The sequence below is a fragment of the Sapajus apella genome, unplaced genomic scaffold (assembly GCF_009761245.1).
Source record: "Sapajus apella isolate SASKATOON/1434 unplaced genomic scaffold, GSC_monkey_1.0 scaffold32, whole genome shotgun sequence".
Lineage (NCBI taxonomy): Eukaryota > Metazoa > Chordata > Mammalia > Primates > Cebidae > Sapajus > Sapajus apella.
This window is the reverse complement of record NW_022436972.1, coordinates 19,949,580-19,973,523: the sequence shown is the minus strand read 5'-3', so window position 1 is coordinate 19,973,523 and position 23,944 is coordinate 19,949,580. Positions and strand designations below refer to the sequence as shown.

General features: G+C 37.8%; 1 protein-coding gene across 1 annotated transcript in view; it reads right to left on the bottom strand.

Annotated features, from left to right (window-relative positions):
• CPB2 (carboxypeptidase B2) overlaps nt 1-23,944 on the bottom strand; it is a 58,482-nt gene that overhangs the window by 2,349 nt on the left and 32,189 nt on the right. The window contains exons 6-10 of the mRNA XM_032294719.1: nt 18,520-18,624; nt 11,870-11,980; nt 9,317-9,410; nt 2,768-2,970; nt 617-704 (exon numbers count right to left, since the gene is read on the bottom strand). Coding sequence (XP_032150610.1) covers nt 617-704; nt 2,768-2,970; nt 9,317-9,410; nt 11,870-11,980; nt 18,520-18,624 — 601 coding nt within the window. The remainder of the gene's footprint in view (nt 1-616; nt 705-2,767; nt 2,971-9,316; nt 9,411-11,869; nt 11,981-18,519; nt 18,625-23,944) is intronic.

Genomic DNA, 23,944 nt, shown 5'->3' with positions numbered 1-23,944 from the left:
AGTTTTATGAACTTTTCTGCTTCACTCATTACTATGATTCCAATTCTGTAATTCCTACTCTATTGTGATAAATATAATGTATTAGATAGCATTTTGGCTTCTTTTTAGTAACTCATTTATTTTATTTATTTATTTTTTTGAGATGGAGTTTTGCTCTTATTACCCAGCCTGGAGTGCAGTGGCATGATCTCGGCTCACTGCAACCTGCACATCCCAGGTTGAATTGATTCTTCTGCCTTACTCTCCTGAGTAGCTGTGATTACAGGCATGCGCCACCATGCCCAGCTAATTTTGTATTTTTAGTAAAGACGGGGTTTCACCATGTTGGTCAGGCTGGTCTTAAACTCCTGACCTTAAAAGTGATCCTCCCACCTCGGCCTCCCAAAGTGCTGGGATTGCAGGCATGAGCCACTGCGCCTGGCCAGTAACTCATTTATTTATATAGCTTTGTTCAGCACTGTCATAACGATTATTTTTCTGTTCCTAATTATTACAGTTCAAGTGTATTACATATGACTCTATTTAATTTGGAAAAATAAATTCACAAAGAAAAGCAGATCACAGAGATTTCTTTAACAGCCCAAAGTTCTCTAAGATTATAAGAAGAAATACTTACATAAGGTTTCTGAGCCACTGCCATGTGTATACATGGTATTTTTACTAATTTTCGCAATAGCACGAACTGCTTCACTGGCTACTAGAGACTGGAAGCAAGAAGACATGGAATTTCAGTTAATGTGCAGCTTTGAAACAGGACAGGTAGAAGTTTCTAAAAAACAATCATACAATAATTGAATCAAAGTGTACATGTAGAAAATCTAGATTCATCCAAAAGGCAAATTAATAAGATTAACAAATTAACTTAAAAATGTGCACTTTGTGGCAATCACAATTGGGTGGCTTTAAACATAAACTATTCCAATATATTGAAATTTTAATTTGAAGAAAAAAATTGTTACATGCCTTTTTGGGAATTCATTTATTATGGAAAGTGAAGTATAACTACATTTCAAAGGCTTAGAGGTACTCCATTTCTGAACAAAATTATCAGCAAACTTTAAATCCAGCATCTCTAAACACATACATACACCTAATGTATGCATGATTCACTTCTTATCCTTTTCACAACTTCTATTTTCTTTTTGTGTAAAATGTCTAATGACTTTCACAAATTCATCAAATCAAAAAAGATTATGACTCTGGTATGGAGCAGGATATTAACAAAGACCCTAGTTCGACTTCATTTTGTTCTAGCTTACAAAAATCTGTTCTGAAGTTCTCACTTACCTGGAACTTTTAGGAAATTGGAACTAGCATCATGGTATACACTGTGACCCTCTTGAAAAACTCAGAGATTTATCAGTAGATATTATGTTATGCCATTTCTTTGTTCAAAAAAATAAATTTTAATGGAACCCCATTGTCTACATAATGAAATACAAATTTATCTGACATTCGCACCCCTTCACAAGCCAACCTCATCTACTTTCTGACGGTATCACTCTCCACTTTTGCATCCTGTTATAGGGAACAACATTTTCTTTGCTTGGAAGGTCCTCCCTTTCCTGTCTGCCTAAAGAAATCCTCTTTCAATGCCTGTCTAAAATGTATCTAATCTCATGGTTGAGCTCCCTAACCATAACACATTCTCTTAAAGGGCAGGATTTTACCTAATGCTTCTTTAGACATCCACTGACAAGTATTTTACACGTAATGGCTTTTAACAAGTATGTGTGCTGACAGTAATGAAAAAAAAAAGCATAATTAGACTAATTCTACTTCCCAAATCATGATACATTTCCTTTTATTTCTTTAAAGATATTTTTAAAAGGTGCTTTCCTTTAGAGTTTTCCCTCCAGAAGAAAAAAGCTCAAGTATCAAGTATATTTATTTCTAAATGGGCTATTTTCAGCAAATGGAAATAATCTTAATATTTGTCATCAGCAATTGCTAGCTCCTGAAATGTGACTATATTTTATTCTGTTAAGAGAGCCAGAAAAACAAAGAAGAGTCACTAAGAAACCAGCTACTACCTAAAATTTAGTTCCTGCCCAAGAATGGGGCTGTTGCTATAACACTTTCACTATCTGAAGAGCATCTGGGATGAGGGTTTGTTGAAGCCTAGCTACAATCCTTCAAGAATCCTTGCATCTTTTGCCATCAACCCAAACATACAGTATCTGGGACTAAAAAGTGCTAAGGGAGTAGCAGATTATGTGAGTCCTCTTTGAACCTCCTGTATTGTTCATTATGTTCCGAAAAACAGACTCTTGCCTCAATGCTAAAATTGGAGGTACTTTAATAGGACCAAAACCCTGAGGGTCAGCGAAGTCAGGGCATAAACAATTCCTGCTGCTAATACCAAAGCAATGAGTGCTGTGTTGAGACTTAATCTGTGGTGGGCTGTTGTAGGAAGCTAGTGACCACAAAGCTGTTGTTTGATTCCATAACTCTCGTCCTTGCTTGTATGGCTTCACATGCAGATCAGGTCAAGTGGAGTAGTTCCTTCCTAACCTTCCAGGAATTTGACATTTTCTAAGGGAGCCCGTTGTTGGAATAAAGCGCATGTTGTTAGAGTAAGGCACATTCTTTTACATTCCCTTAGTGAACACTGATCCAGGGCAACTCTCAACAGAATCACACCATGATTTAAAACATCTATCATTTGCCTTATAGAGGACAAAATTTTTCCCATGGTTTTTGATTTCAACTAAGTATTATTTTATTTCCAAAATGCTAATGAGAAAAATAATTAAGTAGCACTTACCAGTTCCTCATGGTCTTTGGTTTTGCTTCGATTATAGGAATATGGAAACACTATATGCTGGGCATATGAATGCATGCTGATGTATGCTTTAATGCGATTGATATTTCTTCTCAAGAAACTAGCCACCGCCTTCACTTCTGGTTCTGACTCAGGATAAAGTCCACAGTAGACTTCCGAGCATGAGACACTGGATGCACCTTCCTCTGTGGCGAAATTGATAAGGTGAAATTATGAGGGAATGTACATACTATTTTAATCTGTGGTTTTCCAGGCGATGTATTCTCCTAATATCTATGTTGCAACATTTTTAGATGAATGGATTAGGTAGGGCTCTGTAAACAGCATATTTCCACTAAGTGCTGCTTACGTTTCTTTTGAAGTCAAATACTTATCTGCCCACATAGCTGACCTTCTAACAGTTATTCCCAGCACTTGTCTCCCTTGCAACCTTGAGAAAGTGGCTAAGAGAGCCTCAGAGATGCCAGCCCTGTTTCCAGACTCCTCGTTATGTGAGAAAAAATAAACCCGATTTTACTTAATCCACTGTAGATTTGGTTTTTCTGATATTTATAATTTTAAAGCTACCCATTAATATCGCCCATAAAAGAAAAGCCTCACTTCAGAACTCAGAATATGTAAGTTCGCCTTCAGTGCTCATTTTAACTTGCTAAAGTGGTTTAGCAAATAAAATGGGATGGTGATATTTATTGCCAGGCTAACGTTCATTCATTCCTTTGATAGATTATAGTTCATATCGCTTCAGATAATACCCTGCCTTCCAACACGTCCCCCCTCTGTCCCTAATACATAAAAGTGACACCTCATCAAGCTGTATCTGCCACAAGAGATAATTCCGTCCTGGAAATGGTCAAGGACTCAGGATTCGGTCTGATTCTTGTGCTTTGCCAGTCTGAATCCCTTCAAGGATAACTTGAAATCAATACTAAGAGTCTAGTCTCAGTCTAGCTGCTGTCTTGAACAGACAGTAAGAATAGTAACACTATCATCTAACACCTGCAGAGCACATGCTGTACATCAGGAACTCTGTTAAGATTTTTGCCACATCTCATTTAATTCTTACAACAACCCTATGAAGTAAATACTGTTATTTTAGAAGATGCAATCTGGATATTCTTGGTGGTAACCATTCTTCACACTAAGAGGCTATACAGCATATTGTTAAGCACCCAATTACTTGATTCTAAACCTTGACTTTACCATTTATTAGCTATATGGCCTTGGGTTAATTTTTAAAAATCTATCTGTATCTCAATTTCCTTATCTGCAAAATTTTAAAAATTATATATTAAATGCAGATTGAATGAGGATTAAATGAGCTAGTTCATACAAAGTGTTTGCCTGGCATGTAGTGTGTATGTGTTTCATAACTGTTGCTGTTTATCATCATCATCATGTGAACTGAGACCTGAAGCAAGCCAGTGTGCACCGCAGAGAGGAGAAGGGGAGAGGAAGGATTCGCTGAGCCTCCCTAGGGCTCCAGGCCCAGTTCCTGTCTGTTTCTGAGTCTAGCTGCATCCCTGCCTCAGGGTTCCGTGGGCTACTCGCTATCATTACAGAGCCTACTTTTCTTATGTAAGCTCATTCTGCTTTCTTCCTATTATTATATAAACGCAACATTAATGTTGGTTAAACATTTGTTTCCCTGAGAGGAAGTGTGCTGAACACCTAAGGTCTTCCCAGGTATTTCATTTTTAACCAATAATGTGATTGGATAAACCATTTTTGATAGTTTGATCACCTTTGAATATTCCTGCCTTTTTATGTAGTATATAATTCTAGAGAATTTAGATTATATATTGGGGATGGAAGTCTGGGAGGACCTAACCATTGAATTGAGAAGTGGTGCCCTAATGTGAATCCTCAGACCAGTGTTGTTTAATAGAAATATGATGCAAGTCACATTTACTTTAAATGCTCAAGTGACCACTTTAAGAAAAATAAAAAGAAGGCCAGGCATGGTGGCTTACGCCTGTAATCCCAGCACTTTGAGAGGTCGAGGCAGGCAGATCACTTTGAGATCAGGAGTTCAAGACCAGTCTGGCCAACATGGTGAAAATCCCTCTCTACCAAAAATACAAAAAAACTTAGCCAGGCATGGTGGCGCATGCCTCTAATCCCAGCTACTCGAGGCTGAGGCACGAAAATCACTTGAACCTGGGAGGCGAAAGTTGCAGTGAACTGAGATCATGCCACTGCACTCCAGTCTGGACAACAGCCTGGACAACAGAGCAAGACTCTGCCACACACACAAACACACACACACACACACACACACACACACACAAAGAAATATGTGAGATTAATTCAATGTTATAATTTATTTAACCAACTGTGTACAAAGTATCATTTTAAATGTAACCAACATAAAAATTATTCTTGAAATAATTTTATATTCCTTTTTTCATACTAAGTCTTCGAATTCTGGCGTGTAGTTAACACTCAGTGCGTGTCTCAATTCAGACAAGCTACATTTCAAGCGCTAGATAGCCACACGTGATTAGTGACTACTGTGCTGGACAGTGAGCCTCAGATTCTCATCCTATGACTGTCATTCTAGAGATTTCAAGCATTTTAGTGGAAAGAGCCCTGAAGAGGCAGGAAACTTGAGGTTGAGATTCTGGTTTACCATTAAGCAGTTGTGTTAATTTGGGCAACTACTTTATCCATCTCAGCCTCAGGGGTCTCATCTGTACCTCAAAGGAACTTGAGCCACTGGATCCCTCCAAGCTCAAGCATTCTTTGATCTATAGACATGGAACCAAGAACACTGTTAAATATCTATAATAGGCAAATTCATAGAGACAGAAGTAGATAAGAAATTACCAAGGCCTGGGGAGAAGGTAGGGATGAGGAAATATTGCCTACTGGTTACAATAGGCAAAAATCTCTCTTTGGAGACAACTAAAAAATTTTGGGAATAGATGTAGTGATTGTGAATGTCCTTAATGCCACTGAATTTTATGATTAAAAAGGGTTAAAATGGCAAATTTTATATTACACGTATTTTGTCACAATAAAAAATAACTTTAAAAAACACTCTTAGAAAAAGAAATAAAGCATTTTCCATTCAAGCCAGTTACAAAAACTTTGTAGTTGAACTCTTAGAAAATGTGTGGTGCTGTCTTAGGAAGATTGATACCAAAGGTTCTCACAATGCACTCCTGTTGTGAATGGAGTTGCATCCTTCTAAAACTTCTATGTTGAAGCCCTAAGCCTCAGTGTGACTGTATTTAAAGAGAAGGCCTTTAAGGAGATAGGGTGAAATGAAGTCATAAGCGTGGGGCCCTAATTCAATGTGACTGGTGCCCTTATAGGAATAAAGAGAGACCAGGGAGGTTTGTGCAGAAAGAAAAGGCCATGTGAGGGCACAGAGAGACAGCAGCCATCTACAAGCCAATCAGAGAATCCCCAGGAAGACCTCAATCTGCTGGCACCTTGATTTTGGACTTCCAATCCTCCGCAACTGTAAGAAAATTGCCTCTTAAGCCACCCAACCTACGGTATTTGGTTATAGTAGCCTGAGAAGATGAAGACACCCCTACTACCTACCCTCCACTCTCATCTCCAACACACACACACACACACACACACACACACAATTTTAATACAAAGGAGTATAAAATCAGTAAGTAGGCTTGATATGTCACTTCCCATTAATAAGTGAGATGTTTCTTCAATCCTTGATATAAAGAATCATAGGGGCACATTCTAGTTGTAGGGATGAGAAAGATAAGATTAAATTCTTCTTTCTCACTGTCTTAATTACATTGTACTGAATAGATACTGGGACAGTGGCAATAAAAAGAGTTCCTTACAATTACTTTTTGTTTCATTGGGGATTTTTTAAAAATTAAAAACCCATATGCTTGCTGCTTCTGTTTCTGTTTTTCACTCTTGTGATACATAACAATATATAGCACCATGCCTAAGAGGGAGCTGAGGCATTTCTTGATGACAATAACAGAATATATTTTGACTACTTAGCTATCCAAATATCACTGACTTCACCAAGAAAAATATTCAGTAAAATCAGCACTAAAAGAGCTTGAAGATAAAATCAAAAGTTCAAAAGGGAATTGGTAACTGAAGAATGTCAGATATAGAAGAATTTCATAAATTTGGAGTCAGTCAAACCTGGCATTATATCCCAGCTCTGCCATGTACTTGCACATACTTGCTATGTGCCCTTGAGGAAAGGACTTAACTGTTTTCAGTCTGGGTTCCTCCATCCATGATTTGTAGATAATGAAATCTAGGAGATGAACTATGCCAATGGCTCAGCGCTGAGTAACTGTCAGCTCTATTTACTCAGATTCTTTTTACATCGCTGCTGCTTCTGCGAATCCCTGGCCTGTTATCAGTGCCACAGCAGCCTTTGGGCCTCTGGGAGCATGAGTGGTTTCTTAGGGAAAAACCACTAAATGATTCCCTGGAAACTAAGTCAGGATGAACTGCTTCTTCCTCTGAGTTCCTACTGCATCTGTATCTCTTAGAGCAACTAAATTCATTCATGAACTCATTTAGTTAATATTTTATGAGGACCCTCCCTGTGCCAGGCACTGTACTAGGTAATGGTTATTGGTTTCTGTCCACATGGAGTTTCTAAACTAGACGTGGAAAAAATAAGGAAATAAGGTAAGTACTTTGTTTTGAGGTTTGGTTTTCTTTTGTTTTGGCAATCAGCTTTCCCAGGCTGAATGTTGTGAGGTTTTAATAGGTACTCTGGAATTTAGATAAAAATGTTTAAAATCATGAAATTTTATATCTTTTAAAGGAAATAGGCAAAATTGTATGCATAGGATTGTGTATGGTCTAGGTCTGGGAAGAAGAGGATGTTTCTGTGGGTACAATAGCTTTTCTCCCTTTTGGACCCCATGGAGGTCTCTGTGCCCACTTCCAAAAAATACAGATGATGCATACTCATCCTTAGATTAGTTTACTTTTTTAGCTGTTTCTTAAAGGTAATACTTTGATAAATAATGTTGAGTAGGTGGGAAGAAAAAGTGAACTAATACCTACCCCCTTAAAGGCAAACTGATCTTTGTTTTCAGGTTCAGAGGGCACATGTACAGGTTTGTTCCGTGGATATATTGTGTGATTATGAGGTTTTGGATTCCATTGAACCCGTCACTCAAATAGTGAACACAGTACCCGGTAGGTACTTTTTCAACCCTTTCCCCTTTCTCTGCTTTCCTGCTCCTTTTCAAAGTCCCCAGTGTCTATGGTTCTGTCTTTATGTCTGTGTGTACCCAATGTTTAACTTCCACTTATAAGTGAGAACATATAGTACTTTATTTTCTGTGTTAATTCACTTAGGATAATGGCTTCCAGCTGCATCCATGCTGCTGTAAAGGACATAATTTTGTTCTTTTTTATGGCTGTGTAGTATTCCAGGAGGTATATGCACCGTATTTTCTTTATCCAATTCACCATTGATAGACACCTAAATTGATTCCATGTCTTTGCTATTGTGAATAGTGCTGTGATGAACATACAATTGCATGTGTCTTTTTGGTAGATCGATTCATTTTCCTTTGAGTATATACCCAGTGATGAGATTGCTGAGTTGAACAGTAATTCTACTTTTAATTCTTTGAAAAATCTTCAAACTCCTGAAAGCAGACTGTTCTTGAATGCATAACTCAACATCACCAAATGCCTTCACTGATTCAAATTAAGAAATAATAAATTCTACTGTACTTCTTTTTATACTATTTTTAATATTTTAATAATTTTTGTATTTTCTTTATTTATTAAAGAAATTAAGTGAATAGTGAAAAAAAAGGCTTCAGACACTATAGAAGTAAACATTTACTTGTACAATTAAAAATGCGGGGTCCAGGCTGGGCATGGTGGCTCACTCCTGTAATCCCAGCACTTTGGGAGGCTGATACAGGCAGATTACTTAAGGCCAGCAGTTCAAGACCAGCCTGGCCAACTTGGTGAAACCCTTCTGTACTTAAAAAAATACAAAAATTAGCCGGGCATGGTGGCACATACCTGTAGTCCCAGCTACTCAGGAGGCTAGGCAGGAGAATCGCTTGAACCTGGGAGGTGGAGGCTGCAGTGAGCCAAAATTGTGCCATTGCACTCCAGCCTGGTCAACAGAGCAAGACTTTGTCTCAGAAAAAAAAAAAAAAAAAAAAGAGAGAGAGGTCACCCCATCCCAGGTCTTTGAAACTCTAATGATGAATGTTTTCGTTCATTAAAATAGCATCTTTAGCTGTTACTTCTTTATTATTCCAGGATAATAGATTTTAGAATTTTGAAGCTGGAATATCTCTTAAAGAACTGATTCAACGTCCTTATTTTAAAGTTGGGAAAACAGGAGAAAGGAGAGGCCAAAGTGATTTGCTGACTCTGATCAACCTTCATAGCATTATATTTACCTAAGCGTTTGTTATTTAAATTATTCCCTGATTCAGATAGGCCAGCTCTATATTTAATTTGAATTCATGGGCCTTTCTCTGTGTGAACATCACCCTTTCAGTGAAGAGACATGAGCAAGAAATGAAGGCAACAACTTACCGCACCAGTGTTTGGAAGCAAAGTTCCTATTCAGGTCTGTTCCTATGCAACGATTGTTCGCGTAATAAGACCGGTTCTTCCTCCACATTCGATTCTACATAACCAAAATACAAACAGTCAACCTGGGTGGCCACGTTCAGGGCCCAAGAAAAGATACGCATTTGAAAGACCAGGCAGCCAAAGTTGCCTCAGTCCCGTACTTTGCATGGTTTCATCACATCACTGTCATTGCAATATTCCTTTGCATGGCCTCTATTGCTATCTGGGTTTCAATCACATCCATTTAGACTATTTTAGTTGTACCAAACAAAATGGTAATATTTGATCAATTTTGACTGATACAAATAAAGATTTCATTTCGTTCCACTAGGCAGCTTATTAGCCTTCTTGTTTAGTCTTGTTTCCTTTACATTAATTTTACATACAGGGTCGTTTTGAGCTCTTTCGAAGAAAAGCAAAATAACTTTGTATCACAACTCAACACTAAGTCATGAGTTAAAATGTTCTCTTTAGGTTAATTCACCACTCCCCTTTCAGAGCTAGAAAAGGTGGAGATGTGAAGACACCTCTAGTCTGATGGCTTCTTCGATTGTACTGATTTGCTCTGATTTTTAAATATAAAGCAAATTGCCTATTGGGTTCTTGGGGTAAACTGGGAAAGTCTGGTCATGTAAAGAGTTGCACAGACTTCGTTTAAGTTCTGAGTTTGGGATGACGTAGCACCCTTTTCTCCTACTCTCAACAACCCTCTGCCAAGCCTCCCAGGCTGCTACCACTCCCAGGCCTGTGATTCAGTTGCAACAATAGGTCCGGGGGAGATTAAGTTCTCAAACCGCAGGAATTAATAATAGGGTGATGATGCAAAGAACAGCTGGGAAGTTGGAAATCTAAAGGGTGACTGAATTCTACTGTGATTCAGGTTAAGCTATAAATATACTTTATTATCAGTTTACAGATATGACCAATTATTGGACACCATATTTGTGTTAGGCATTATGCTAGGTAATTCTCATTTACTTAGTTTGGCATTTGCCCACCTCCACTTACAAACTTTTCAGTTACAGTATTCCTCTCACCAGAGATGACTTTTTCATCAATCTCCTCTGTCATTTCCATCTCTTCTGCATACATTACCTCCTACATGAAATAATTCATGTGTAATTCCATGTTTGCAATCATTCCAACTAATCTTATTTCTCTTAGTATTTATATGTGCTATTCAAGTAGGTTTTTATAAACTTATATATACCTAGCTATGTTTCTATGTGCCCCTCTTTATATTAGAAAGCACAGTATTTCATATTGCTTGAATAATTTTACATGAATCACGACGTTGATTAACCAGAAAATACAAAAGAGTATGTTAAACTACAAGATGGCAATGCAATTAGCAAATGCTGATAATAGGAAACTCTTTTCTTTGACAAGTAAATTGCATGGAAAAAAAATAGAAAGAGGGAAAGAGCAAAAGATGGAATGGGAGTCCATGGATTACATCCTGGTCAACATGGTGAAACCCCGTCTCTACTAAAAATACAAAAAATTAACTGGGCATGGTGGCGCGTGCCTGTAGTCCCAGCTGCTCAGGAGGCTGAGGCAGGAGAATTGCCTGAACCCGGGAGGCGGAGGTTGCGGTGAGCCGAGATCGCGCCATTGCACTCCAGCCTGGGTCACAAGAGCGAAACTCCGTCTCAAAAAAAAAAATAAAAATAAAAAAATAAAATAGAGTTAAAAGACATATAAACCAATCATAATGTAAGAGCCTTATTTGGATCCGGAATCAAAGAAGCATACTTTTTAAAAAGTTATGATACAGGATGGGCATGGTGGCTCATGCCTGTAATCCCAGCACTTTGGGAGACTCAGGCAGGTGGATGACAAGGTCAGGATTTGAGACCAGCCTGACCAACATGGTGAAACCCATCTCTGCTAAAAATACAAAACTTAGCCGAGCATGGTGGCCCGCACCTGTGATCCCAGCTACTCAGGAGACTGAGGCAGGAGAATCGCTTGAATCTGGGATGCTGAGATTGCAGTGAGTTAGGAGATCCTGCCACTGCACTCCAGCCTAGGTGACAGGGCGAGACTCCATCTCAAAAAAAAAAAAAAGTTATGATACAATTGGAAAGACTGACAATATTTTATGATATTCAGAAATGGTTGATTTTTAAGGTATAATTATACTATGGTTATTTTTTTTCAGAGTTCCTTTTTTAGAAATTCATACTAAAATATTTATTGATGAAATGATATGGTACCTAGGATTTACTTCAAAATAAAATGAGTAAGGTAGAAGTTGGTAGAGAGAAGACAGATGAAACAAGACTGGCCATGAGGTGGTCATGAGTTGTTGAGGCTCTGTGATAGGTACATAGAAGCTTACTATACAATTATATGCACTTTTATATATATTTGACATTTTCCACAAAAGTTAAGAAAAATATTTAATAATAAAGCCATTGTGCCTAGATCCAGAATTGTATGAATAATTCAACCTGTATATCCCATGTCCCCAAGGAGAGCATGATTTGTCTTCTTTGCCTTTTCTCCTACCGTTTTCCATGTGTAGTCATAACCATCCACATTAACCACTGGCATAACATAGAAATCCATGTGCCTCAGAAGATTGGTATATTCGTTTACTATCCCATAGAATCGAGTTATCTGCAAATTAAACCAAGTATGTTTAAGTAGATGTTTTAAGTTCTTCTAAACTTATTTTCTTTTTTTAATTATTATTATTTAAGTCCTTTGGCATGTTTAGATTTGCAGATTTAACTTTCAGAAAGAATGCTAATTCCTCAAAAGAACTGAATTTAGCGTACTCTGTTATGAAGTGGTGATAAATGCCTTGCACGTGGTACAGTCTTCCTAGTTAATGAAGACAGAAAAATCGAACGATAAGCTTTCTAAATATGCCTTAAGAAATAAAATTGACTTTTTATTAAAGCCATAGAGCCCACTATGAAGACTTAAGGAAACAAAAACCTAAAGCGAGCAACGTGAGAGGAAGAGCTGAGTAATCATTGACCACAGGCCAGCTGATGAGAATCAATCACCCTCTCATCACTAGTAGTGAGGAGTAGTCATAACTCATCCCTAGTAGTGAGGAGTAGTCATAGCTCATCACTGTAGTTTAGCTACTTTTTCCGTAATTCATGCTCATCAGAGCTTAAACTACCTATCTTGTTTTATCCCCAGATGTGATTACATGATATTTGCTACATTGTCCTTAGAACTTGTGGAGCTCAACTTTTGCTAGAATTGAGTGTGTTTCCCAAGCATTTGACCATCTAGCTTTAGGACTGGGGTAGCTTTTCCTAGGTGTTGCCTATGAATTCCTAACAGACATAATCTCAAACCTGTTCCTTTCTACTTCAGAGTCACCCAGCTTAGCGGCACATATTATGATGCGATCCAATGGCATCCAAATTTGGCGACTGAGAAGTTTACCCCAACATGACAAAATGTACCAGCAGGAGAACTATAAAGACAAATTTTAGCTGGTCAAATCATTTCACCTTAATTATGTTAAATATTTAATTTGGTATACAATTATTTATTGCCTTAAAGTTTACTCAGAAGATATGGTTAAGAAATGTCTTTTTCATTATTGACAAAATAAAAACAAACCTTTTACAAACTTCACCATTTTCACTTTAAATGTTTAAAATATTATATTCATATTTCCCTAGAACAGTCACAAGAGTCACATTAAAATTCTTTGCCATGAATAAATACTTATGAAATCTGAGAGAAATGAAAGAAAAAAGTTGTTTTAAAATCTACTGTAGGTCAGAAATGAAAGGTTAATGAAAAGGAATCAAAATTTGCAGAATGAAGGAAACCATGTTTTAAATAGTTGAGCAACCAGTTAAACATATTTTTATGCTACAAATTTATAAATTTATGTTAGCATCACTTTTCAGTAATAATGTAGCATTCATTATTAGAAAATTATTAGGAGAGCCTGTTCCTTTTACAATAATAAGGCAAATGATAAAGGATTTCTCATTTTCATTTCCACAACATGGGCCAATCTTTTAATAGATGTAGCATGATGGGTTTCTTCTTCTGCTTCACTTTTTAAATTTCCTTCCTACCTTTACCTCTGGTTGGATAAGTATCTTTCTGCAAAAGGTTAGGCTCTGAGAGGTGACCAATGTTAGGCCCAGAACAATGTTACCTATTTCTTTATCTAATAGGTAGGAATCCAGACAGAAGGAGTGAGTGAGGGCTAAAACACAGTCTGTGCTGTGTGTCAAGCCACACCTTCAAGTGTGGCTATAGCTACAATCTCAAAGAAAGGGGTGCCCATTTTTTCTTTAAGAGCTTATTGAGATATAATTTACATTTCAGAAATTCACCATTTTAAAGTGTGAAATTCAGCAGGTTTTGCTGTATTCATAGAGTTGTGCAACCATCACCCATATCTGATTTTTGGAACTATTCATCATAAAAAATCCCCGTGCCTATGCTTACCAGAACTCACTCCCCATTCCCTCCCGCCACTTCCCCAAGCCTCTGGCAATCGCTAATGAACTTTCTATCTCTGTGGATTTTGCCCATTCTGGACATTTCATGTAAATGGAATAATATTTGTGTCTGGTTTCTTTTAGTTAGCATAGTATTTTCAAGATTCATCTATGTTGTAGCATGAATCAACCCTTCATTCCTTTTTATTGCTGATGGATGGTTCATTGCATGAATATACCACATTTTGTTTTTCTACTCATAAGTTGATGGAAGTTTGAGTTGTTTCCACTTTTAGACTATTATGATGATATTGCTATAATCATTTGTAAACATATGTGTTCAATTGTCTTGGGTATACACCTGGGAGTGGAATTGCTGGGTCATATGGTAACTCTATACTTAATCTTTTGAAGAACTTTCACATTGGTTTCCAAAGTGGCTGAAGAAATTTTGTCTGTCACACAAAAGACAATAAATAAATATTTGTTGAAGGTATGTTACCAACATGACAAGTAACATAATTGAAACCTTGTTCTACTACAGATGGTCCACAATGTATAATGGTTTCACTTATGATTTTTTGAATTTACAGTAACACAAAAGCAATGCATATTCAATAGAAACCATACTTTGAGTACACATGCCACCATTCCATTCTTCAATTTTAGTGCAGCATTTAATAAATGATATGGGATTTTCAGCAATTTTTTATGAAATAGGCTTCGTGTTAGATGATTTTTACCTACTGTGGACTAATGTAAGTGTTCTGAGCACATTTAAGGAAGGTTAAGCTATGATATTTGGTAGATTAGGTGTATTAAATGCATTTTTTACTTAAAATATTTTCAGTTGTGATGGTTTATTGGGTTTATTGAGACATAACCCCACCATAAGTTGAGAAGCATCTGTATAAAAGAAAAAAAAAAAGATGAGAATAGAGGGCCATGGAGAAAAGTGTAAGACTGAGCAAGTGATGAGAGGGTGGGATTGATTCCCCTCAGCTGGCCTGTGGCTGGTGATCACTCAGGTCTTCCTCTCACTTCGCATGGGGTGCACACAAGCTTTGCCTTCAATGTGGCCCTAAACAACAGCAACAACAATTCCTACCCAGGAATTCACCAATAACCATTTAACAGATAATACACTTGTACATAAAGACATGTAGGTCAGTTAATCGGGTTGCTGAAAAAAACATATAAGACACATGAAAGGAAGATTTTAAAACAAAATGTCATTTTCATTACCATTAGATATATATCAAAGAGCTCTTAGTCTCAGTTTTTACTCCAGTCTCTATATATGTATGTATAATTTGAGCCATAGCCAATGGCAATAACGTGTTTATCCCAACAGTAGGCACTGTTTAGATACCCTCTAGAACTCAAAATTGTATGTCAGCCTCAACCTGCAACATTAATTTATATTTCAAATTCTGCAAGGTATATTGAGCATCAATTATGTTGACCAAACAATATACCAGGTTATGGGGAACAAAAAAATTACTTTAGAGACATTCTCTGCCTTTAAAAAGCTAATAGGGCCAGGCGCGGTGGCGCACGCCTGTAATCCCAGCACTTTGGGAGGCTGAGGCGGGTGGATCACGAGGTCAAGAGATCGAGACCATCCTGGTCAACATGGTGAATCCCCGTCTCTACTAAAAATACAAAAAATCAGCTGGGCATGGTGGTGCGTGCCTGTAATCCCAGCTACTCAGGAGGCTGAGGCAGGAGAATTGCCTGAACCCAGGAGGCAGAGGTTGCGGTGAGCCGAGATCGCGCCATTGCACTCCAGCCTGGGTAACAAGGGCGAAACTCCGTCTCAAAAAAAAAAAAAAAAAAAAGCTAATAGAAGTGATAAGTTGGAAAGGGAAAAGCAGTTCAGTGCTACTAACATTAAGTATGATAATAAACAATGGCAAGATGTACAAGGTGGCTCAGAAAAAGGACGGTTAATTCTGTGGAGTGTTGGGGGTTAGAACTCCTGAAGAGCAGGTCAAGAGGGCAAGAAATTGAGATTCAGATGAATTTGTGATGGGACCAATTAGTGAAGAAAGTGTTTCTGGAAAAGGGCTGATAAAAGGATGTAGATCTATGTAGGAACTGGAAATAATTTACTAAATTTGAAAAAAAAGCAGTCATAGTAGCAGTGAGAAATGAAAGAAGACATGAAATCAAGAAGTTACATTGCTAGATGGCTTCTTCTAACCTTCCTTGTTGCTGTCCATGGCCATATTCTGGGTCTAAGGATTAGCAAACATTATATCTGAGATCCAGAGGACAGCTACAGGAGAAATTTGCTCAAGAGGAGTTGAGTTTTAGTAGAACAGGGAATAAGAAACTGTGAAGATATGTTGTGAGGTAACTGTCACACATGGACTTTGAGTTCACTCAGAATGATGGCAAGAGTTCGAGGAGAATAAAGAATCATGAAGTGGGTACCAGGAAATTATCTGAAGGTCAATGCAAGACAGCAATAAAAAACGTAACAGTGCAACCAGATTCTGTAAGTGTCTGAGAAGAGAAGGATCAATGGTAGTATCAGGACAGCAGGATGCTGACCCACTCCTCCAGGCCTCTCAGCACATGGTGATGTGAAAGAAAGAGCAGCCCCTCTACTTGAAGGAGCCACCAAGAAGCAGTGTCCTTAAGTCATGTGTCAGCTGTGGTGAGGAGGGGCAGAGAGAATTCTGTGAAGTCTGGGAGGTTGTAGAGCTCTAACTGTGTGCAATTAGACGAGAGTTTTCTAGGGCAGAGGTTTGGCAGGAGGTTAGCAGTGAGAAAAGCTATCTGGCAGAAAAAGTACTTGGCAAGTTGTGATGGTTCACACATATTCACTGAGTCCTACAATGTGCCAGCCCCTGTGCTGGATTTTGGCTTGGTGATGCAATCATGCACAAATCAGTCTCAGCTCTGCCTTTGCAGGAGGCTAAATTTAGATCTTCCGGGAGTATATGAACAAGAGGCTTAGAAAGATATGACTGGCCTCATGCTTCTCAAAGTGTACTGTAGTGGATTTCCTCTGAGACTAGACTATAAGATTTTTGAAATCTTTACTGAGTTATAGAAAAGAGTGAAAGACTTAAAAGCTAGGATTTCAATTTGCCTTTGGGTGCTTCAGCTTGTAGGTGCTATGTAGGTGAATATAAAACCTAGCTACACAATTTTTGAAAGGTAAATATTTTACTTTACTTTCCCTCCTCCAGTGCTTTGAAGCACTAAGAGAGTCAGATGATCTGAATTCGTTTTAGGCAGGCAAGAATGGAGTTTAAATGTCCATTGAAAAAGACCTTATTGATTATGTTTCTTTGGGCTACAAAAATTAGGTTCACATTGTTGGAGCAAAATACTCAGCTATAAGATCCTTCAGCTATATTTTATTCCTCCTTGTATTTGCAGGATCCGAAACGTCATTGGCAATTTATAAATATCTATAGATCAAAGAAGTGAATCCTACAAGGATTCGGTAAGTGGGTGGGGTAAAAGGTAGGATGTCTACTAGGAGGGCAGAGATGTCAGTGTAAGAAGGGCAGTAATCAGGGACAACCTCACTAATATAAATTAGAGTCAATATGAATCGAAGTTCCTTCTTGGCCCTTCTCATGTTCAGTGATTGAATGAAAAATAAATATTCTTACTCTCCTAATTTGTACCTTTATCTCTCTATTAACTGCTGCTCCCTTCACTACATAAAATAACCAAATTACTCAGCTTGGTAAAGGTTCCAGATCATCATGTGACTGGGCTATGTTAAGGGTCTGGTCAGTTGGAACCATCCTTATTTGGATAAGGTAGTACCAATAGTGGTTGGGAATTTCCAGTAGACTCAGGGAGGCTGCAGCTCCCATTCATGGGTGATGGAGGATGGAAGATATCGTCACAGTGAATGAAGACAAATAGGGATGTGGCATTTGTCAAGGTCCAGCAAAGGCAGAAACAGTTTTACCTTGATGTATTTAATAAGTGCCAATCTCTTAATTTCCTAACTCATCTATGCCGTTACTGTGTATCTGTGACTGCAAAGACTACAACAACCATTATCAGAAGGACACATATTTTGAGTTATTTTTCCAGTGGCAGTGACTCTTTGTAGAAATCAGTATAGAGAACATATATGCCCTTTTTATAGGATTTGAAGCATAATTTTTACTGTTTTCATTTATCAGGGAGGTTAATAGTCATTATATCTTTTACTTTTCTGACATACAATTTGTCTTCTTATATGTGGCTTTTTTTATGCAAAACTTTTCTTCAGGGACAAAATTCCCTATTATGACATATGGGAAAACATATTCTGTTTCCCCTTTGTAATGTTGTGCTTTATGTTCAATTTCCAAGGGCAGAAATGGCAAAAGACGTCTGGATAATTAAAACCAAAAGATAAACTAATTTGGCTGCAACTTAGATAACTCTTTCAGACCTTTCTTCTACTTAGTAAACATATTATAATCAATATGCTATTTCTTAATCGTTTTCCACTGTTTAGCTCCAGGCAGAAATGTAGAAAACACCAACAATATTTTGGGTGATTTAAATGCTTGAAGTCATGTTCTTCAACTTACTACTGCATAAAAGTCACCTGGGAAACTTGTGAAAAACTGTAGATTCATAATCTACAGTTCATAATGTGACCTGGGAAAATGCATTTTAATAAACATCCCAGTTGAGTCTGACACAGTTGATCTTAGGTACCATATTGAGGAATGTGGTTAAGGAAATGTGAATACTTACATGGTCAATGAACCACAAGCAGAAAGCAGGAGAGATCCATTCTCTGGCATGGATTCCACAGTCAATCCATATGGCATTTTTGGCTGTTTGTTCTTTTCCAGAAACCTGCTCAAAAAAACCCCCAAAAGTAGCAAAAACGATAACAATAAGTGTCAGGATAGTAACTTTCATTTATATAGTGCTTATATTTAATAGCATCAGCAAATCTCTGAGATACACATTGTTCTGCATTTCTTTGAAAATTATCAAGGGAAATTTAAGCACTGGTGAGATTAAGGGACATTAGATAAGATAGCAAAACTGGTGTGAATTGAAACTGAAGTTTGAGGCCAGGACACTTTTTCCTACAAATTTGCAGTCATGTCTGTGGGAAGAAAGTTGCCCAGGTGCCGTGGCAAGAGACTGAAGGCACAATCTGTCCCAGCATAATAAATAACTGATTACTTAGATGTAGCAGTGATACCAAATAGATGTACAGATTACTTCCTTATAGCAATAATATATTTACTGATTACTTATAGAAATGACACCAAATAGATATTAGATTCAATCACATAATCAATTATATAATCAATCTTATTACATCATTCTCTATTAATCTTGGCTTTAGTGTAGGAACCTTTTAGTCTTATAGTATAGACATATCAGGTGAAATATAATTTGGAACTGAAGGGACATTGTGAGAAGTGATCAGGAGGCAAGAATAAGGCACCCATTACTTAGCAGGCTGTGAGGGGGAGTTTTCCTCTCACTGGGGAGTTAAGAGAAAACTCTGCTTTGCTGGCTCTTGAGGAAGGTCTGACACTAGCCAGGCCAGCCCACAGACATCCAGGGACTTACACACCTGTCCGTGGTGCTGTGCTCTGATGGTCACCATCCTTGTTCACCTTCATGTTCCACTTTCCCACCCAATGCTCCCTTGTAAATTCTAAGAGGCTGTGAGCAGTAAGAATAGAGGAATCCTAAAAGCCTTTGATCTCTCTGATAAGTGCATAGAAAGATACTGACGTATATGCCTTCCCTCTTTGCAGTGGCTACCTGAGAAGGAGGGGCCCTCTGTACTATACCCATGTAGCCCCCTGAACTGTACCCACGTGGCCCCCCGTATTGTAAGAATGTGATTTGCTTGACCCCTACCAATCATGTCAGATGAGTCAGTCTCCAACCCTGCGCCCCTGCCTATATACAATAAATATCAGCACGTCCAGGCATTCGGGGCCACTGCTAGACTCTGCCCTTCTGGTAGCAGTGGTTCTCTGAGTCCAGCTGAATTCTTCGCTCATCTCTGTGTCCTTGTCTCTTTCTTTTATACAGTCTATCATCTCCTCATGCAAAAGAACACCCACTACACCCTGCGGGGCTAGACCCAGCACATGTCAGAGCTGCATGTGGAAGTTTAGAAGTAGAGACCAGAGAACTAATGCTTTGGGGTGTATCTTCATGCTTCATTTCGAGGTAAATGGGTATGAGTTGGATGGCAGCCTTCCCCAGGAGGTGAGGAGACACGCCAGGAGCAGAAACTCCTTCATCATTTTCCTCTGAGTGCATTTTATTTATTTATTTTGGTGTAGATTATTTTTTTATTCCACACAAAAAGAAGCACACCTCTAACTTCTCACAAACTGATTACTAGCAAATCCAGAGACAGAGGCTTTATTTCTAGTGTGGTGGGCTAATATAAGCTGCTAACTCTGGAATAAGAATTGTCAACATTCCTCAATGATAGCCTTTGATGTCTTTAGAAGAATTATAAACACCTCCAAAATTAATCTTAATGCCTTTAAAAGTCAGCTACAACACAATTTAGGGTATAGCACAGTGGTCCCCAACCTTTTTGGCACCAGGGACCAGTTTCATGGAAGACAATTTTTCCGTGGTTGAGACAGAGGTGGGGTGGAATCAAGGGTTTGGGGATAAGACTCTTCCACCTCAGATCATCAGGCATTAGATTCTCATAAGGAGTGTGCAACCTAGATCCTTTGCATGCGTGGTTCACAATAGGATTTGTGCTCCTATGAGAATCTAATGCTGCTGCTGATCTGACGGAGACATTGCTCAAGTGGTAATGCTTGCTCACTGGCCACTCAACTCCGGTTGTGTGGCCTCATTCCTAACAGGCCGTGGACTGGTACCTGTCTGCAGCTCAGGGGTTGGGAACCACTAGTATAGAGGGAGAAGAGTGTTGTAAAATGAAACAAATATGTAGACTTGCAATTCCAAAACAAGAAAAAGAAAGACATATTTAGATTGCCATCTGCACCACTCTAGGCGATTATTTCCTAACTTGGAGCTAGCAATATTAACAAGATAGTAAGTGAGAAAGCCCAATGGCATTGGCCATTAGTGATTAAATTGTATAGTCAAAGAAAATTACCTAGCTTATTCAACTCAATGTAAAGAAAATCCTAAGTTGTCTGCATTCGTTACTTTACTTGACCTTTCTAAGTCCTAGACCAATTTTCTTGGCACTGGTTCTGACACCGAAAAGTTGGCAAAATCCCAGAGACTCACATTATAAGCACATCCTTCATCAAGTAAGAGTGGGACCAAACCATCCAGAATGCATGATTTTTCAACATGTACAGGTTCCAGATATGTATGTTCCAAGTACTACATACAGCATGGCTGAAAGGAAATGTAATAGGTGGATATGCCATGATACATAGATCCAGTCTGACTGACCAACTCAATGACCAGGAGGACCCAACATTTCATATGTCTGCCTTGAGTTTGCACTGCAAGTTCTTATAAATGACAGATTAAAATTGAGACGTTCTAACCCAAAGTCTTATCTTTGAATGAATGAAGAGGCTCACTTATCACAATTTAGATGATGGGATACTGTGCATAAATTTTATGTTACTAAATCAAATGTACATTTTTAGTGACTACATTTTTTTTCCAGAGCTGCTTTTTAATTTTTTTAAGAGAGAGAGAGAGGTAGAAAACAGAACTATAAAATTGTTTTCTAGTTCTGAAAACAATTGGCTGTGGCTGTGTCCACTGACCTTTACTAAGGTCAATTTATTCAAGAGAGAAGACTTCCAATCCAGGTAGGTTAATCAACTTCTCTTCCATAACATTTTGCAACTGAAAATAAATAACCAAATGGGTGGCAATTGGAGCAGAAACCATCCTCTTTACCCTACTGCATAGGACTTCAGCCTTCTCCTGCTGTTTGTCCTTCACTAGGATTTGTTGTTCAGTTCTTACTTTGGTTTTAAAAGCTGTACCAGGAAATACTAACCAGAGCAAACATGTAAGAGAAAGAAATAAGAGTCATCTAAATTGGAAGGGAGAAATCAAATTATTCTTGATTGTAGATGACATGATCTTATATTTAGAAAAACCTAGTCTCCACCAAAAACCTGTTAGAACTGATAAATTCAGTAAAATTGCAGGTTATAAAATCAACACACAAAATCAGTAGCATTTATATACAATAATAGCAAGCAACCTGAAAGGAAATCAAAAAAGAAATACCATTTAACAATGACCAAAAAAAAAACCCTGGAATAAATCTAACCAAAGAAGCAAAAGACCTACAATGAAGATAATAAAGTGCTGATGAAAGAAATCAAAGAGAACACACACAAAAAAATGAAAAGATACCTCATGTTCACAGGTTTAAGAACTAATATTGTCAAAATGTCCATACTACCCAATGTAATCTGCAGATTTAGTGCAATTCCTGTCAATACCAATTCACTTTTCATAGAAGGAGAAAAAAAATTCTAAAATTCATATGGAGCCACAGAAGATCTTGAAAAGCCAAAGTAATGCTGTACAGAAAGAGCAAAGCTATAGTACTAAAACAGCATGGTACTGACATAAAAGCAGACACATAGACCAGTAGATTAGAATAGAGAACCCGGAAATAAATCCACAGATTTACAGTCAACTCATTTTCAACAAAGACACCAAGAACATACATTGAGAAAAGGATACTCTTGTCAATAAATCGTACTGGGATAATTTTTATTCGTAAAATTCAAACTAAATCCCTACCTCTCACTACATATATTAAATCAACTAAAAACAGATTAGACTTAAATGTAAGACCTAAAACTATAAAACTACTAGAAGAAAACATTGGGAAAACAATTCAGGACATTGGTCTCAGCAAAGGTTTTTTGGGTAAGACCTCGAAAGCACAGTCAACAAAAGCAAAAATAGATAAAGCATATTACATTAAGCTGAAAACTTTCTTCTGCACAGCAAAAGAAACAACATAGTGAAAATTAAAATATGGGAGAAAATATGTGCAAACTATCCATCCAACAAGGACTTAGTAACCAGAATATATAAGGAACTCAAACAATTCAAAAGGAAAAAAATAAATAATCCAATTTTTAAAATGAGAAATGATTCTGAATATACATTTCTCAAAAGAAGACACACAAATGGCCAACAGATATATGAAAAAATGCTCAACATCATTAATGATCAGGGAAATGTGAATTAAAACCACAATGCAATATCATTTCATCCCAGTTTAAATGGCTTTTATCCAAAAGACAGGCAATTACCAATGCTGGAGAGGATGTGGAGAAAGGGGAACGCTTGTACACTGTTGGTAGGAATGTAAATTAGTACCGCCACTACGAAAAACTGTGTCCTGAGACTTTGTTGAAATTGCTTATCAGCTTAAGGAGATTTGGGGCTGAGACGATGGGGTTTTCTAAATATACAATCATGTCATCTGCAGAGACAATTTGACTTCCTCTCTTTCTATTTGAATGTCCTTTATTTTTTTCTCTTGCCTAATTGCCCTGGCCAGAACTTCCAATACTATTTGAATAGAAGTGGTGAGAGAGGGCATCCTTGTTTCGTGCCTGTTTCAATGAATACTATTTCAAAGGTTTTCAAAGGGAATGCTTCCAGTTTTTGCCCATTCAGTATGATATTCGCTGTGGGTTGGTCATAAAGAGCTCTTATTATTTTGAGATATGTTCCATCGATACCTAGTTTATTGAGAGTTTTTAGCATGGAGTGGTGTTGAATTTTATCAAAGGCCTCTTCTGCATCTATTGAGATAATCATGTGGTTTTTGTCATTAGCTCTGTTTATGTGAAAGATTACGTTTATTGATTTGCATATGTAAACCAGCCTCATGTGCTCAGGATGAAGCCAACTTGATTGTGGTGGATAAGCTTTTTGATGTGCAGCTGGATTTGGTTTGCCAGTATTTTATTGAAGGATATTTGCATCAGTGTTCATCAGGGATGTTGCTCTGAAATTTTCTCTTTTTGTTATGTCTCTGCCAAGTTTTGGTATCAGGATGATGCTGGCCTCATAAAATCAGTTAGGCAGTAGTCCCTGTTTTTCTGTTTTTTGGAATCGTTACAGAAGGAATGATACCAGCTCCTCTTTGTACCTGTAGTAGAATTTGGCTGTGAATCCATCTGGTCCTGAGCTTTTTTTG